Source organism: Drosophila tropicalis, unplaced genomic scaffold (assembly GCF_018151085.1).
Source record: "Drosophila tropicalis isolate 14030-0801.00 unplaced genomic scaffold, ASM1815108v1 contig_1, whole genome shotgun sequence".
Classification (NCBI taxonomy): domain Eukaryota; kingdom Metazoa; phylum Arthropoda; class Insecta; order Diptera; family Drosophilidae; genus Drosophila; species Drosophila tropicalis.
Window position 1 is genome coordinate 467,791 of NW_027172355.1, and position 17,321 is coordinate 485,111.

Here is a 17,321-nt window from a genome sequence, read left to right on the forward strand (position 1 = left end):
AATGATATAAATGATTTGGGCGTACTTATGGACCATAAGTTAAATTTTAGCACCCACATTTCTACCACCATGGCCATGAGTGTCCTGGGTTTCATTAAAAGATGGTCAAAAGAATTTGATGACCCCTATACAACTAAAGTTCTTTTCTTTCTTAGTGGCTTAAGCTGGGATCGCAATGTCAATTTGCCTTCGTATTCTAGTAGACTCCTCTTGATAAACCTTCCGTCCCTAACTAACCGTAGAATTATGCTTGGTGTCATTTTTACGCACAAGCTCCTAATTGGTGATATCGACTCGCCTGAGTTATTAGCTCAGGTGAATCTGAAAAAAAAAAAAATAAATAAAAAAAAAACATTTCGGAACACAGGTAGTACATGAATTTAGGAAGGCATAATGGATGCCAAAATTAAATAGGATCATCAGAACGACGATAACCTCTACTGTTTGGTGTTAACGCAAAAACCTGGTTAGGTGTGCCGTGAAAGTGTATTAAAATAATTTGGAATTTCATTACAGCAAGTGCACCTAATTTCGAAGGTTGCTGGGAGGGACTAGTAGGCTGTTTAAACGGGCGATTGAAGCAGTTTAACCAGTAATCGCAAATCCCAGCGATGACACATTGCAAACAGTTTTTATGGGGGCTGAATATATATGTCCCAACGATATTTGTATCCCGCAAAGCTGCACACTTCATGGCCCAAGATATCTTTACTTCCAATACGATGGAAAAACGAGCTTGGAGAATCTCGGAGTATCATATCGACCAATTTTAGGCAGGACTCTTACTACTAGCTGCTGAAAGTCCACTCGGCGTTTTACCTATAAGTCACCGAATCTTTAGCTTTAAACTCGATTTATTAGGAAAATATAAAATAGTGTGCCGAAATATTTCACATATGTAGCTTTAAATGAGGGGTATCCTACAACTTATCCAAAATTCATCCAAATCGCATACCTAAAGTTCCCCTTTTATGATTTACTACGCCTTCAAAATTCCTTAGGTCAAACTAAATTTATATAATTTTATGAATTTTGTCACCCTGTGTAACATAAGATTTTTTTTTACCTTAACAGTCTGGTTACTTGGATGTTGTTGTGCCACCGGATATCCTTAATCATCCTGAACATAATCTCGAGGAGGGTTTTAGCCCTGAAGGAGGCAGTATATCTCTGGAATGCAGTGCAACAGGAGTGCCAGCTCCAAAAGTGCAATGGCGACGTGAAGGCGGTAAAGAAATTATGATGCGTTCCGAAACAAGGGACAAACAAGGTATAAAACTAGTTCAGTAATAGACCTTAAAAATAAAAATCAGTTTTAATGTACTATTTATTAATATAAATACGATTGCTATCCGTGTTCTACAAAAATCACTTCAGCGTCAAATTCAGTAAAAGCTGAACTTTAAACTTCGCGTTGAGTATAGCGTTAATTAATTAAACATTTTTTGAATTGTTTTAATTTAATATGAATATTAAAAAATGAAGCAAGTAAGTCGACTCGTCGACTTGGGTATACCATACACCAGGCGAAACAAATATTTCAAATTTCGAAAACCAAATGTACATATGTCTATTAAATTGTTTTTACATGCTTCATACTATGTGCTATCTCGCTGACTCTACAAACACACGAGCACTCTAGCGCCGCCACTAGCCAACGGCCAATTCTGGCCTTGTGGACCGCTTAGTAAAATACGTTCATTTGTATATTTTGCATGTTTCTAGTCCGATTTCAATAAAATTTAGTAGTTTGATAGAAATAGATAGAAATAATTAGACTGCCGAATTTTATTGCGATACTCAAAAAATACAGGAGGAAACTTCTAAATTATGGAGTCGGAAGTGTTCGTGGCAAAATATGAAAATATATATACTCTGCGTGCATACTAAGCCAGTATACATACTTAATTTGATGACTTTAGCTTTGTTAGTTTTTGATAAAATCAGTTTTGTTTAATTTGCGGGGGGCAAAATTTTTAAATAGCCAATATCTGCGCGTCTATTAAGCTAGTCTGCATACCAAATTTGATGTCGGTCGCTGTCATAGTTTTTAAGGAAATCAGTTTTATGTAAATTCTGGGGGCAGAAGGGGGCGTGGCAAAAAGTTTAAACAATTAGTTTCTGCGCGCCAACTAAACGGGTATACAAACTTGTTGAATAACATGACATAGCTAAAGTTGCGACGTTGTGTAGACCTGCAAAAATAACATTATAAAAGGCCTAAAAATTAATGTACGGGCATACTGTCTTCTTTACTTCCTCTTACCTATTCGAAACGTGTAATTGGCTGGTCGTGTGAAAATCGAGAATTAAAATCTAATAAAATAAAATCAATCATAAAACAATTAAAAAGATTATTGTGCTTTTATTAAAAATTAAACTAATACTAAGCCAACCAAACCAATATTACAACAAAACTAAATTTGATGTCTCTAGCTGTTATACTTTTTAAGAAAAATAGTTTTATGTGGTTCCTGGGGGCGTAGGGGGGCGTGGCCAAAATTCCAATTAAATCTATACATTTACATACTTTACGAGTATACAGTAGTGGTCAGCGGGTAAGCCCCTTTTTTGACAATAGTTTAGCCCGGCCATTCCAAAATCTTTAATATTATAGTTAGTGTTGAGATTTATTCAACTTCATGGGTTTACAGAGTTATTGATGGATATATATATATATTAGTAGTGAATATATTATTTGTGGTAGAACTATGAGAAACACGACCGGCACAGACGGTGCCATATACGAGAGTGCTTCTTATGCGTATATGGTTGCCAGATGGGCGGGTGACCAAGTAGGCTGCCAGATGTATTCGCCATACTTCCCCTCAGATGGCGCCATATTTCTCTATTTTTTGTACTCCCAACAGTAGTTCTTTGGTTAAAACGTCTGCGGGCATTTCACTTGTTGAGATGTAATCAATGCAAAGGTCTCCTTTGTCTACCAGTTCCCTTATAAAATCATGACGGATGTCGACATGCTTTGTCCTCTTGTGGAATAGAGGATTTCGTGTGAGTTGGCCAGCTCCTTGATTGTCGTTGTAGATTATGGTGGAACGGAGCGAGCCAAAAATCTCTTGAAAGAAAGGTCTTAGATATACAGCCTCTTTAGACGTCTCAGATAGGGCCATGTACTCCGCCTCTGTACTAGAAAGAGCGACAGTTCGCTGCTTACGGGATTCCCAACTTATTGGTGCGTTTGCCATCTTAAATGCGAAACCTGTAAAAGATCTACGATCATCAATATTAGCAGCCCAGTCGGCATCAGCATAGCCAACCAAATCTTTTCCTGTTTTTCTATATATTAGTCCATGGTCTTGAATACCCTTCAAATAACGAAGTACCCTTTTGGCTGCAACCCAGTGTTGTTTCCCGTAACAATTCTTATACTGGCTAAGAAGACTTACGGTATGTGCAATGTCAGGGCGCGCCGATACTGCAAGCCACATTAGAGCACCTATCAAGCTTTGATATGGGACGCCTGATACTTCATCCAGGTGCGGTTTTGTCTTTGGGCACATTTGATTTGAAATTTTCTCGCTGGCGTTCATAGGTGTGCTCACTGGTTTACAGTCCTCCATGTTGAATTTCTTTAGTATATCCTTTACATACCTTGATTGACCCAAAGAACATTCACCTTTGTTCTTATTTTGAAGAAATTCGATACCCAGGCAATAAGACAGTTTTCCTAAATCCTTCATTTCAAAATTGCGTGTTAATTCGGCTTTCAGTAGTGTGTTAGTAGCTTGTTATTATTCGTTGCGACTATGAGATCATCGACATACAGTGAAACGATAATAATCCCATTACCTTGTATTTTTATATACACACAAGGATCAGCTGCAAGTGGCTTCAAGTTCATTTCCTTCAATTTGTAATCCAGTTTCTTATACCACTGGCGTCCACTCTGCTTTAAACCATACAAAGCTTTCTTTAATTTATATACTTTATCGTCGGTGTATCTCTGCTTTTCTTTTTCCGTAAGTATTTCGGTGAATTCTGGTGGAAACTTTATATACAGTTCTTCCTCTATGTCTCCATTAAGATATGCGCTGTTAAAATCAAATTGATGGAGGTCGAGGTCGAGTTCTACGGCGATTGCCTTCAGTGTTCGTATTGATCCTATACGAGCTACAGGGGAATAAGTTTCATTATAATCAATTCCCTCTCTTTGAGTGAAACCTTTTGCTACTAGCCGAGCCTTGCGGCTATCCACTTCGCCGTTTGGTTTATACTTTGTGCGGAGAACCCACTTGGTTTCTTTGACTAACATGTTTGCATTTCTGCTCGTTGACCCGGATACGCCAGGTTGCTAGCCATTCCTCTACCACCTTGAGGTGTTCCTCTAATTTTGCAGAAGCTTGTTTTGGGCATTCGCATATGCTGAGGATTGCCGTGTCATCGGAAAAAGTGGACGTTGTAAGTCCTAAACTCGTTGGTAAGTCTCCAGTTTACAGCAGTTAGAGCAATGGGCCGAGCACACTGCCTTGCGGTACACCAGCTTTGATATCAAAGTTTGAACATCAGACCCTCCAGCCAAACTCTATCGAAAGCCTGGGCAACGCCGAGAAAACAGCCGCACAGTATTCTTTTAGTTCGAATGCTGTTCATATTTCGGATGTTATGCGATTGACTTGTTCAATTGTCCCAAGTTTTTTCGCGGAAGCCGAACTGGTGTGAAGGGATTGTGTTCTCCGATGCCAGAAATGAGTTAAGTCGGATCTGCAGGGCCTTTTCAAAAAGCTTTAAAAGACATGGCAGCAAACTAATTGGCCTACAGGATGATGGCTCGGTTTTGTCCTTTCCCACTTTAGGAATCATGATGCTAGTGGACCTTTTCCATGCTCTTGGGAAGTAGCCAATTCTTATTATAGCGTTGAATAGCTTGCAGATGAATTGTATGGCGATGGATCTAGGATCATTCTTGGTGGGTGAGTTTGATATTGGATTTGGCGGGAAAACCATTTTAAGATGTGTGGCAAATACGGATGCCCTTTCTTCGTCACTGCGGCCCCATCCACCGGTTGGATCCTTTATCGCTGAAATTGTCTCTGGAGGAGCGCTTAAAATTGGGTGGGCTTTCCACAGAGGATGTTGAGTGCTGATTGGACTGAGCTTTTCTATGTATTTCCCAAAGGAAAAAAAAAGCCCACCTTTCCTCTTGTCTTAACGCCTTGGAGGCTTTGCGATTGGCATGCCTTAGGCAAAGTTCGACTGCTGGTGAGCGAGTAATCTGCCATTCATAGACGTCATTTTTCTGTTACTAGTTCTATCCGCTTGTTCGTAGGCCTGTCAACAGGTTTAGTGTAAGTAGAGGCATGTGGAGTAGATACGCTTGGTGCAGCTTGTAACGAACACGCGGGTGTCGGAGTGCACTCTCTGTCTTTCTAACAAGTGGCTCGGCTGAGCTCAGGGAAAATGGGGTGGTTCTTGTGCTCTCCCAAAACATGCGCTACATAAGTAAAACGAAGACAGAGATAAGGAATAAAGGACTACCCCTAAATGGGGATTTTATGCAGAGGTGATGGAAGTTGTTTGAAGGACCTAGATGTTATTGCCTTCTCTTTACCCACCCAACCTTGTAATACCTAATAAAACCCGGTATTACCCATCTTGCGGCTTTTAAATCTCTTACGTCAGGTGCCCAAATAAACTAACTCAGCAATTCATCATTTCATACATATATTCAATTCAAGGAAAGAAAAGGCATATGCCATTAAGATAAGAAGATAACATCGCATTTCGTATACCACTTATAAAATAGAAGCATTAACAATAATTTCAAATATATATATAATTCCTAATTAATTCGGTGTGAGGAATCGTACAAAAATGTGGGTTGATTTATAAGTATAAATTTGATCTAACTAAATTTTACGTTAAGCATTCATTTCAATTTAAAAGGAAGGAAAAAAAAAACAACTAACTCTGTGGTCACGGCAAGCGGTTATATTTCGCCAATAGATTTTATGCGGCTATGCCGTACTTACAGTTTGTAGAGTCCAATCCAGTCAGCAGGCCTGATGATGGGTGGAGCACTAGAGGCTGTTAAAATTATTAAGAAGGGTACCAAAATATAACATGCTTCTCGTTACCAATGTTATGACTTTTAGAACCTACTATATAGAAATTTCATTATAAATTTTATGCTTATAAATTTGAACACATGTTTGTACGATACTTAAAGAAAAAGAAAAACGGCTTTTTGAGGGCCCACTACGGCTGGGGGGTGAGGTTGGGGTCATCAATGCGGGTTTTTTTGACTCTGCAACAACGTCTTCCCAGCAGTAATCTCCAGTCTTGGTTGCGAGGGCTATCCCGTGTCCTCAGGTGCAACATTCACTCCAACGAGGGTTCACCTAGGAATTAGGTTGGCTGGCTACGCCCCACACAGCAATAGGTGTGCGCACTTATGGCCAAATCGCTCTCCAACAATTTTCCGATGGTCAGTTCATGGACCGGGTCGACATTTATTTGGTCGTAGTCCCCAGAAGTCCGACATGAAACCATGGATGGGGTCGTCTTCAGGCCTTATGGTGGCTAACACAATAAGTACGCGCTTGCATTTAACTGAGGCAAGACAGCGCTGGCAGTGGCGTTTTATTTTCGTTCCTTAATTAAAATTGGAACTCGAAGAAAAGAGGCGTGGAGTTAGGTAATGAATGATAAAAATTCCGATATTTCCCTGTTTTGAGCGAGGGAAGGGACCGATAAAATCCACATATAGTCTTTGGAATGGTCGTTCGCTTATGGTTTGGTTTCCCATAGGCAGTTTTAGTTTACATGTTGGGTATTTGCAGGTTTGACATATCTCACACTGTTGAATGTACTTCCTAACGTCTACCACTAGTCTTGGCCAGAAAAAGTTACGTCGAATACGCTCTAAACATTTTGCTATGCCGCAATGGGCTGAGTTGGGAGGATCGTGGGCTGCTCTAATAACACTGTTACGGAGTTCTTGGGGCACCATCAATTTCCACATCTTATCGTTATCCACTGAATTACCAGTCATAAAGTCAGTGCGATGATATATATATTGATTAATAACTTGAAAATCCGGAAGATTTGCTTTTACATATTTGTCTCTCAGAGATCTATATTCTTCGGATTCAAATGCCGACGAGGACAAGTCGATTTCAGGAGATAATTCCATTTCCAGGGAAGCTATTTTATTTTCAAATGATCGCGACAAAGCGTCAGCAACAACATTTTCACTACCTTTCCGGTGTTCTATCTGGAAGTTATACCCCTGCAGCTTCATTGACCAGCGGGCTAATCGACCGCTTAGTTCTTGTTGGTTCATAAGCCACCGCAAACTAGCGTGATCAGTCACGACTTTAAACTATATTTAAACTATACTTGCATCACATTGCACTATAAAAGGTTTCTTACAATTTGGGTGTGCTAAAAACGGAGCAGTGCTAAGTTTAGACTTGATGTTCTCAAAAGCACATTGCGCTTCTTCGTTCCACGAAAAAGAATTGCCACGCAATAATTCTGTTAACGCAAAGGTGATAGTTGCATATTGTGAGATAAGTCGCTGGTACCATCCAGTCATTCCTAAAAATCTCTTAAGCTGTCGCTTGGTTTTCGGCACTGGGAACTCGGATATGGCTTTAACCTTGTCTGGGTTAACTCTTAACGTGCCCTCTCCGACTATATATCCTAGATACTCTACTTTTCGCAGACAAAATTGACTCTTCTGTATGTTAATTGTTAGCCCTGCCTGCTTCAGACGGGCAGATACCTCACTAAGATGAGCAAGATGTTCATCGAAATGATTAGATAATATCAATAGGTCGTCAAGATAAACTGATACTTGAGTTTTGAGCTGATACGGAATAACTTGGTCCATTAAACGACACATCGTTTGGGGGGCATTACACAGTCCGAAAGGCATTCTCCTAAATTGATACAGTGGGCGATTGGGAACTGTAAATGCTGTTTTCCCTTTTGATGATTCTTCCAGACGGATTTGCCAAAAGGCATCTTTAAGGTCAATCTTGGAAATACAATGTACAGGGGGAATTCTACTTAATAGGCCTTCTAGATTAGGTATTGGATATGCGTCTTTTACCGTAAGCGCATTTAATTTTCGAGAGTCAAGGCAAAATCTTACCTTACCTGGTTTGACTAACAAAACGCAAGGGGAAGACCAAGAGGACGCGGGCGCTTCTTCTATCACTCCTAGCTTTAACATTTTGTCTATCTCCAGACATAATAAGTTTTCCTTCGCTGGTGATATTGGGTAAAATTTTTGTTTAATCGGCTTGGCGTTTTCGGTGTCAATAATATGTTCTATGAGGCTCGTAAAACCTAAGCCATCTCTTTCAAAAGTTGGAAATCCAGTTATTACAGTTTGTAATTGACTATGCTGGCTAGCTGTTAATGGAAATTTATCCTCCTCAAAAGAAACTTCAGAAATTTTAGGGTCTGAGTGGATGTGAGAAATTGAAAGACCAAATGTTCTCCAGAAGTCCATGCCACAAATTACCTTTTGAGTAATAGTCGGTACTATGAGAAATTCTAAGTTGGCGCTTTTCGAGTTATAAGTGAGATTGCTTGTAATCGTACCAACTACCTGTTGCGATTGCCCATCGGCTGTCCTAACGTTACCGCGCGTTTTGCGGCAATATTGCTTGGTGGTCATAAGTTTTGTTGCTAATTCTCCACCTACTACACTTTTGTTGGCTCCGCTGTCTAGTAAAGCAGTGTAAATTTGTCCATCTATTGATAAATCAATAAAGGGTCGTATGTCGTTATCCAGGTTGATTATGGTTGATATAGTAAGTTTCTTTAGCTTGTGTCTATTAGTCCAGAACGTTCGCAATCGTCGCTTAGATCGCGAGTGCGGCATCGCGTTGTCAAATAATTCAGATCTTCGCTTGGTATACTCTTGCAACTGCACATGATATGGTTTGAACTGTTTAGTATTAGGTAAGTCAGAGTTATTAAGTAAGGTCACGTCTGAGTTGATTATTAAATTCTTTGGTTTATCCAAGACTACGGGCGGACATCCCCCTTCACTAATCGGCGGATATCCTGCGACTGGTTTCCCGTACGCGGATTACATTTTAAACAATTTGGTTTATACACATCTACTAGCCCACACCCATAACAAAATATGCGACGTTGTTGCAAACAGTTCTGATAACCATGTCCTAATTCGTCACAATTCCAGCATTTTATTTTCTCTGATGCACGCAATGCGCATACCTCAATAGGGTCATCTGTTTCGTCATCTAGCTGTTCAACTACTGGTTCATCATGCATCAACGCATTCACCATACGTTTACTGCCTATTTGACGCGTCAGCTGTCATGACCTAAAGCTGCGGAAAAATTCATCATGCTTATGACATTCCCTACGCAAGGCGGCTAGGTTTGGGGTCTCTACATGCAAAATTTCATGAAATAAGTCGGGTCTTAAATTGTTTCGCACTTCAGCTATGAATTCTGAATCGTTTAAAGGTTCTCGCAAAGCATCTGTAATAGCCAGCTTAGAATCGAGAAATTCATCAAAATTTTCGTTGGAGGCCTGCTTGCGTCTGCGAAGGGCATCCAAAATGTCTCTGTCTGATCTTTGGTCTTTATACCTATCTCTTAAACGAATGCATAGATCGAACCAGTTCATTTCGTTCGAGGTTCGATGACATCGCCAGAAAAATGTTAGGGCTGGTCCCGAGAAGAGCAGATTAGCGAATTTATAAAGCAAGTTAAAGTCTCAATTCAAACTTTGGGTTGTTAAACAATTTACTCGATAAATGAAATCTTCTACCGTTATATCTTTGGAGGACCCTGTGAATCGTATATGCCAGTTAAAAATTATACTAGATACTCGATCGGGTCGTTCTGGTACTATCTCTTGGTCAATTGCATTTGGATTACTCCGAATATTGAAGGGTCGAGTTCTAACACTATTTTCGAGACTTCTTCGCGGAGCAACTGAGGGTGGTGGAAAGTCCCACTCTAATTGAGGTTCATCAGTGGATTCCGCACGAACTCCCGTGATGCTTAAATTTCTCATGGCGTTACGAATTTCTTCCGTAATTACTGATGCCATATTAACTCGATAAGTTTCTAATGAATTGGAAATAAGTTGTTGAATGCGTTCTTCTGACACTACTGGTGGCTGGTTTGCAACTGAATTTCGGGGTTGATCACGTCGAGGTAGTCCCACAGTTCTGGGATTCTGATTTGGATTGGCACGAATATTTGCTCTTGTGTTTGGTCTTTTTATACCATACACCCATAGGGTGAAATGGTATATTAAAGTCGCCAAAATGTATGTAACAGGCAGAAGGAAGCTTCTCCGACCCTATAAAGTATATATATTCTTGATCAGGATGAATAGCCGAGTCGATCTAGCCATGTCCATCTGTCCGTCCGTCCGTCCGTCCGTATGAACACGCAGATCTCGGAGACTATAAGAGCTAGAGCCACCAAATTTGGTATGTATACTCGTGTAGTATGCACATGTTCAGAGTTAATTGGAATTTCGGCCACGCCCCCTTACGCCCCCAGGAATCACATAAAACTGTTTTTCTTAAAAAGTATAATAGATAGAGACATCAAATTTGGTTTATATACTCGTTTAGTTGGCGCGCAGAAACTAATTGTTTAAACTTTTTGCCACGCCCCCTTCCGCCCCCGGAATTTACATAAAACTGATTTTCTTAAAAACTATGACAGCTACCGACATCAAATTTGGTATGCAGACTAGTTTAATAGACGCGCAGAAACTGGCTATTTAAAAATTTTGCCACGCCCACTTCCGCCCCCGCAAATTAAACAAAACTGATTTTAATTAAAAACAAACAAAGCTAAAGTCACCAAATTTAGTATGTATACTGGCTTAGTATGCGCGCAGAGAATATATATTTTCATATTTTGCCACGCCCACCTTCGCCTCCATAATTAAGAAAAAACCGATTTTCTCCTGTAGTTTTTTGACTATCGCATTCAAATGCGGCAGACTAGAAACATGCAAAATATGCGTATGAACGTATTTTACTACGCGGTCCACAAGGCCAGAATTGGCCGTTGGCTAGTAGCGGCGCTAGAGTGCTCGTGTGTTCGTAGAGTGAGCGAGATAGCACATACTATGAAACATGTAAAAACAATTTAATAGACATACATATGTACATTTGGTTTTCGAAATTTAAAAAAATTTGTTTCACCTGGTGTATGGTATACCCGAGTCGACGAGTCGACTTACTTGCTTCATTGGTATTGCTCCTTAGGCTGCAGAGTTGTCTGCTCCAAGAGAAGCTCGTGGAGGTTGACCATGAGTAGTCAATCTATCCTCGCTACCTAGTAGACTTTTTGAACAAGGTTGCCTACAATTTGGACATGATTCATTGGTCTCGAGCCAAATCTTGAGACAATGTTTATGACGCGTGTGCCGACATGGGGTCTCTACAATCTCTGTCTACCCACTGGTATCATTGCAAATTACGCACACGAGTGCGAAAACAACTAAAGATAATTTGACGATTCTATTTCGTAAACACGAATTATGGATTCAAATTTTTAAATATCAAAATAATTTCCTTACAAATTTGGGACTTCTCCTTCAATAAGAGTTCAACAGCATTAATACCCCCCACCACTCTGCACTTTATTTGCATAAGCTGTATTTGAATGTGTAATTCGTTGAAAGAGGGACTTGCCAGTAACGATTCCAGCAAGAACAGTTCTCAATTTCACCTCACTACAACAACTTTATTTAAGATCTAGGAAATGGTATGGCCTGGTAGGTATCCGAACTATATCCAGACACATATTCCTAAGCTACATAATTTCCCATACTTTGTCTGTTCTATTTATTGGATTTGTTCAAAATTAAGAAAACATTATTGAAAGGGTATACAATTTCACTTGGTCCAGCTATAATCTGATACTCATACGCTGGCCTCTCCAAAGTGATATATTTTACCATCATATTGCACGGTAGAAGGTGTTGTGGGAAGTAAAGGAGTGGATTAAGGACACGTAGGGCAAAAAAAATATCCTTGCTTCTTCGTGCCCCACGTTGGGCGCCATTTATTATGTAACGAACACGCGGGTGTCGGAGTGCACTCTCTGTCTTTCTAACAAGTGGCTCGGCTGAGCTCAGGGAAAATGGGGTGGTTCTTGTGCTCTCCCAAAACATGCGCTACATAAGTAAAACGAAGACAGAGATAAGGAATAAAGGACTACCCCTAAATGGGGATTTTATGCAGAGGTGATGGAAGTTGGTTGAAGGACCTAGATGTTATTGCCTTCTCTTTACCCACCCAACCTTGTAATACCTAATAAAACCCGGTATTACCCATCTTGCGGCTTTTAAATCTCTTACGTCAGGTGCCCAAATAAACTAACTCAGCAATTCATCATTTCATACATATATTCAATTCAAGGAAAGAAAAGGCATTAAGATAAGAAGATAACATCGCATTTCGTATACCACTTATAAAATAGAAGCATTAACAATAATTTCAAATATATATATAATTCCTAATTAATTCGGTGTGAGGAATCGTACAAAAATGTGGGTTGATTTATAAGTATAAATTTGATCTAACTAAATTTTACGTTAAGCATTCATTTCAATTTAAAAAGGAAAAAAAACCAACTAACTCTGTGGTCACGGCAAGCGGTTATATTTCGCCAATAGATTTTATGCGGCTATGCCGTACTTACAGTTTGTAGAGTCCAATCCAGTCAGCAGGCCTGATGATGGGTGGAGCACTAGAGGCTGTTAAAATTATTAAGAAGGGTACCAAAATATAACATGCTTCTCGTTACCAATGTTATGACTTTTAGAACCTACTATATAGAAATTTTATTATAAATTTTATGCTTATAAATTTGAACACATGTTTGTACGATACTTAAAGAAAAAGAAAAACGGCTGTTTGAGGGCCCACTACGGCTGGGGGTGAGGTTGGGGTCATCAATGCTGGGTTTTTGAATCTGCTGCAACGTCTTCCCAGCAGTAATCTACAATCTTGGATGCGAGGGCTATCCCGTGTCCTCAGGTGCAACATTCACTCCAACGAGGGTTCACCTAGGAATTAGGCTGGCTGGCTACGCCCCACACAGCAATAGGTGTGCGCACTTATGGCCAAATCGCTCTCCAACAACTTTCCGATGGTCAGTTCATGGACCGGGTCGACATTTATTTGGTCGTAGTCCCCAGAAGTCCTACATGAAACCATGGATGGGGTCGTCTTCTCGCCTGGTGGCTAACCCAATAAGTACGCGCTTGCATTTAACGGAGGCAAGACAGCGCTGGCAGTGGCGTTTTATTTTCGTTCCTTAATTAAAATTGGAACTCGAAAAAAAGAGGCGTGGACTTATGTAACGTCCACGAGGGTACCGGTGTGTTACGTCACACCACGTGCATTGCTTGCACTTGCTGATTTTTCGCGTTCTCCCTCCTCTTATTCGCACAACTGCACTCTAGCTTAGACCATTCTAGACTCTCCGCACACTATTCAAGCTCAATTTTTTGGGCACTTGTCTTGCATGAGCTTTTCTATGGAAGTGGATCGTGTAAGCTCGGTTCCAAAAAAAAGCTCAAGGTCAATTCGCGCCCCTTACAAGCTCCCAGCATTGACTCAAGTGTAGAGACGCACATGTCAACGTCCTCTGCAGCATCCAGTTTCGGCGAACAGTCAATGTGGGCACTCATGTACATTTTAAATTTAAGCCAATTTGTTTTGTTTATTATTATCTTATTGAGTGGGTTTACTATTGTGTTGTACAACTGCTTGCCTTTAGGATTTACCAGGCGAGATCCCCAGTGCGTTTGTTTGGCGTTATAGTCCCCTGCTGCAATGAAGCGATCTCCGAGTGTGTTAAAGACATCGGTAAATTCCTTTTCAGAAATTGAGAAGAATGGTGGGCAGTACAGGGCAGCCAATGTAGTGTTGCCGCAGCTGGTTTGGACGGTTATAGCAGTTGCTTGTAGGTGCTGTGTTTCAAATCTGTTGAGGAACGAGTGTTCTATACAGTTTTTGATTAGGATACCAGTCCCGTCATGAGCTTTTCCGTCTGGATGGTTTGTTGCGTAGAAGGTATATTTTGGTATTTGAAAATTATTTTTTAATGTTTAATGTGTTTCCGATATCAGCAAAACGTCGATTTCACTTGAGTCTAGGAATAGTTGCAGTTAATTTTTGTGCTTGGAGATGCCGTAAGAATTCCAAGCAAGGGTGTTAAGGGGTGTTGTGTATGCATCCCTGTCATGTGCAAGCCATCTGGCAACGCAATCTTGGCGTCTCCAACAAGTCAGTCCAGCCATAACTCTTGCGACATATATATCTGCAACTTATTATGTCAATAAATCATTCAAGTACATATTTTAAACTCTTCTTTTGATTTATAAAATAGTTTTTGATAAATCACTGATATTAATAATGTCTGTCTGTTGCACTGTTGACTATTTTTACTGATGGCTGTGTGACAATGTAATGCACTTTAAAGCTTGGAGCTGGAGATGCGGGGTTTTATAAAAAGGGCTGGGAGTGCATTGAAAGCCTTGGCAGCTGGCGTTCGTAAGCTCCAAGAGGAGCTTGGGCTTTGGAGGTTTAATTCAGAAAATCTAAGCGTTTGATTGAATCTCCGACGCGTAAGAATGCCAGGTTTCGGGCGCGTCCCTCAGTTTGTCGGCACATCGATCTCCACCAGTTCCGGCTTCCGACAATGACCCTTTGTCACCAACTGTACAGCAGCTGATATCGCTTAGGAGTCCGGCTTTGGCTCTTCACATTTCCACTGGAGACTTATCCCACCTACTAACACGATATCGGTTGTAGTTTCCGAACCACCCGGGCAAACATCAGTTCCCGGAAATATTGCTAATAAAGTTACAAGAGGAGCTAGAAAAGAGTTGGCTGCTTCAGCTTCTGCTGCATCTGCTGTTGCTGCCACTGCTGTGCCTGGCAGTTCTAGGATTTTTGTTGTAGTTCCACCCAAAAATCAAATTTTTATTTCGAGGCTTGATCCCAGTACTACTTCTGAAGAAGTCAAATCCAACTTCCAGGGCAAAGTTCAAGCCCCTAACATTGTGGTGGAAAAGTTCCGTATTTCATATACCCGGGACATTTCGTCCTTCAAAATAAGTATCTCCCCATAACTTTTTAGCCAAATATACCTTAAAGATTTTTGGCCGGAACACTTTATTGTAAAAGGGTAAACAATAAAAATGAATCGGACGCCGATAAGCCTGTTATCTGCTGTAATGTACACAACCGGAAACGATTCCAGATGATGTACATCTCTTCTAAGTCAAAGAATCTTATTAATTCTAAGATGGGGTCGAGTTCGGCCTATATAGATGGCGTCTCTCTCGCAGTCCCTATACATACGATGTCACGATGGGCACTAAGGATGTTCTTATTTTCAAAAATTCGAAATTCACCAAGTGCCGGGCATTTTTTATTTTCCTTTCAGTCTAAAAATAATCTCAAAAAATCAAAGAAGCTAACATCGGCTATGCCGAAGTTTGTATACCCTTGCAGTCCTTGGTAATAATAATTTTCCACCACATAGTCTGTATATTTCTGTGGCTGTTGCTTAATTTTTCTCATCATATCCTGAATCCATTCACACTCCTTATAGGCTTGTCGAAGTCTAGCACCGTTGTCTGTTATGCGGTTGCATCTTTCCATTAGTTGCCTCGACAGGGCGTCTGCTACTATGTTCAGCTTGCCTTTCCGATATGATGTTTCAAAGTCGGACTGCTGTAGTTCCAATGCCCATCTTGCTATTCGACCTGTGGGACTGTGTATGCTGTTCAGCCATTTTAGTGCCATGTGATCGGTCACTACTTTGAAACGGTATCCTTTCAGGTATGGCGTCAGTTTTCGTACGGCCCATACTATCGCCAGACACTCTTTTTCAGTTGCAGAACGCAACTTTTTCTCTAAGAAAAGTTGCTGATGCTGAATGAAGACCAAATGGCATTACCTTCCATTGGAATAGTTCTTTCCCTGGGACGGTAAACGCTGTCATAGGCCTGCTTCTGTCCTCAAATGGTATCTGCCAATATCCGTCTTTTAGGTCCAAACTGCGTATGAACCTTGCCTCACGCAATTGATTTAATATGTAGTCGATACGCGGCATCGGGTATGCATCCTTTATAGACTTCGCATTGATTTGTCTGAAGTCCACGCATAATCTCCATTTATCCGCTTGTTTTTCTTCATCACTACTATGGGTGAACTGTATAGGCTTTGTGATGGTTCTATGCATCGTAGCTTCAGCAACTCATCGACTTTCGCGTTGATCTCCGCTTGCATTTTCGGATAATATCGTTGTTTTATCGGGATGTCGTCCTTCATCGTGATCCGGTGTATCCCCAATTTGACGGTCCCTTGATTTTTCCCAATTCCATCAGTTCGTGTTCTAGAAATGTGTGTGTCTCCGTTTGCTCTTCCTTCTGGGTCACCGTGATTGATATACGTTCGGTTATTCTGCCCTGTATCCTCTTCACCATTGGAATTTTTATCCTGTGGCCTCCACATGTTATTTTGGTGTTCATCAGCCTTAAGAAATCCCATCCTAAGATTAAGGCATCTATTACGCCTAACATGATGAGAAATGTTATGTTCATTTCCTTGTTTCCGAATCGAATGTATCCCGTCCACTGTTCGTTGATATCTCTGACCTTCCCGTCCGCAATGTATACTTGCTTGTTAGTGGTCTCTCGGTCTCCTTTGTTTTTTAGAGTTTCTACCATCTGTCTGCTCATAAAGTTGCTCGTGGCTCCAGAGTCTATTGTCGCCTTTATTTTTCTTCCTGCTACTTCTATCATTGCTGACAGTTGGTCCTCCTCCTCTATTAGCTGTCCTATCAATTTTGATTCGCTTGTTGACTTGGTTCCTGCTCTGACCTCGTATGCTGGAACCGTCGCCGGTTTCCCGATCTCCAACAGCATTCTGTCGTTCTTGTTCCGACTTTTCCGCATTGCCAGCAGAAAATTAGCTGGTTATTGTTGCATTCGCCGGCTCAGTGTCCTGCTTCACCGCACCTCCAGCATGCCTGGTTCGGATTCATGACTCTCCCTTCTCGTATGTTGTTATGTGCTCGATTCTGGTTATGCGTACTGGTATCCTGCCATCTTTTGCATTGTGTTTCTTGGGGTTTGTAGTTGCTTATCCCCCTGTGATTTACTTGGCTGTTGTGTTCTCTTCGTGAGTTATTTCTGTGGTGAAATTCGGCTCTTTCCTGCTCCAGCATTTCATGTTTTTCCGCTAGTTGCATCAGCGCCTCCAGATTTGTGATGTTGTGTGGCCGAACAAATATGCTCAAGTCTGGTGTGCAATTTTCCAG

The 17,321-nt window shown here is 40.8% G+C and overlaps 1 protein-coding gene across 1 annotated transcript in view; it reads left to right on the top strand.

The window, feature by feature from the left end:
• The window catches only part of DIP-lambda (Dpr-interacting protein lambda), a 206,339-nt gene that overhangs the window by 31,429 nt on the left and 157,589 nt on the right, over positions 1 to 17,321 (top strand). Inside the window, exon 3 of the mRNA XM_068293340.1 lies at positions 1,075 to 1,270. Coding sequence (XP_068149441.1) covers positions 1,075 to 1,270 — 196 coding nt within the window. The remainder of the gene's footprint in view (positions 1 to 1,074; positions 1,271 to 17,321) is intronic.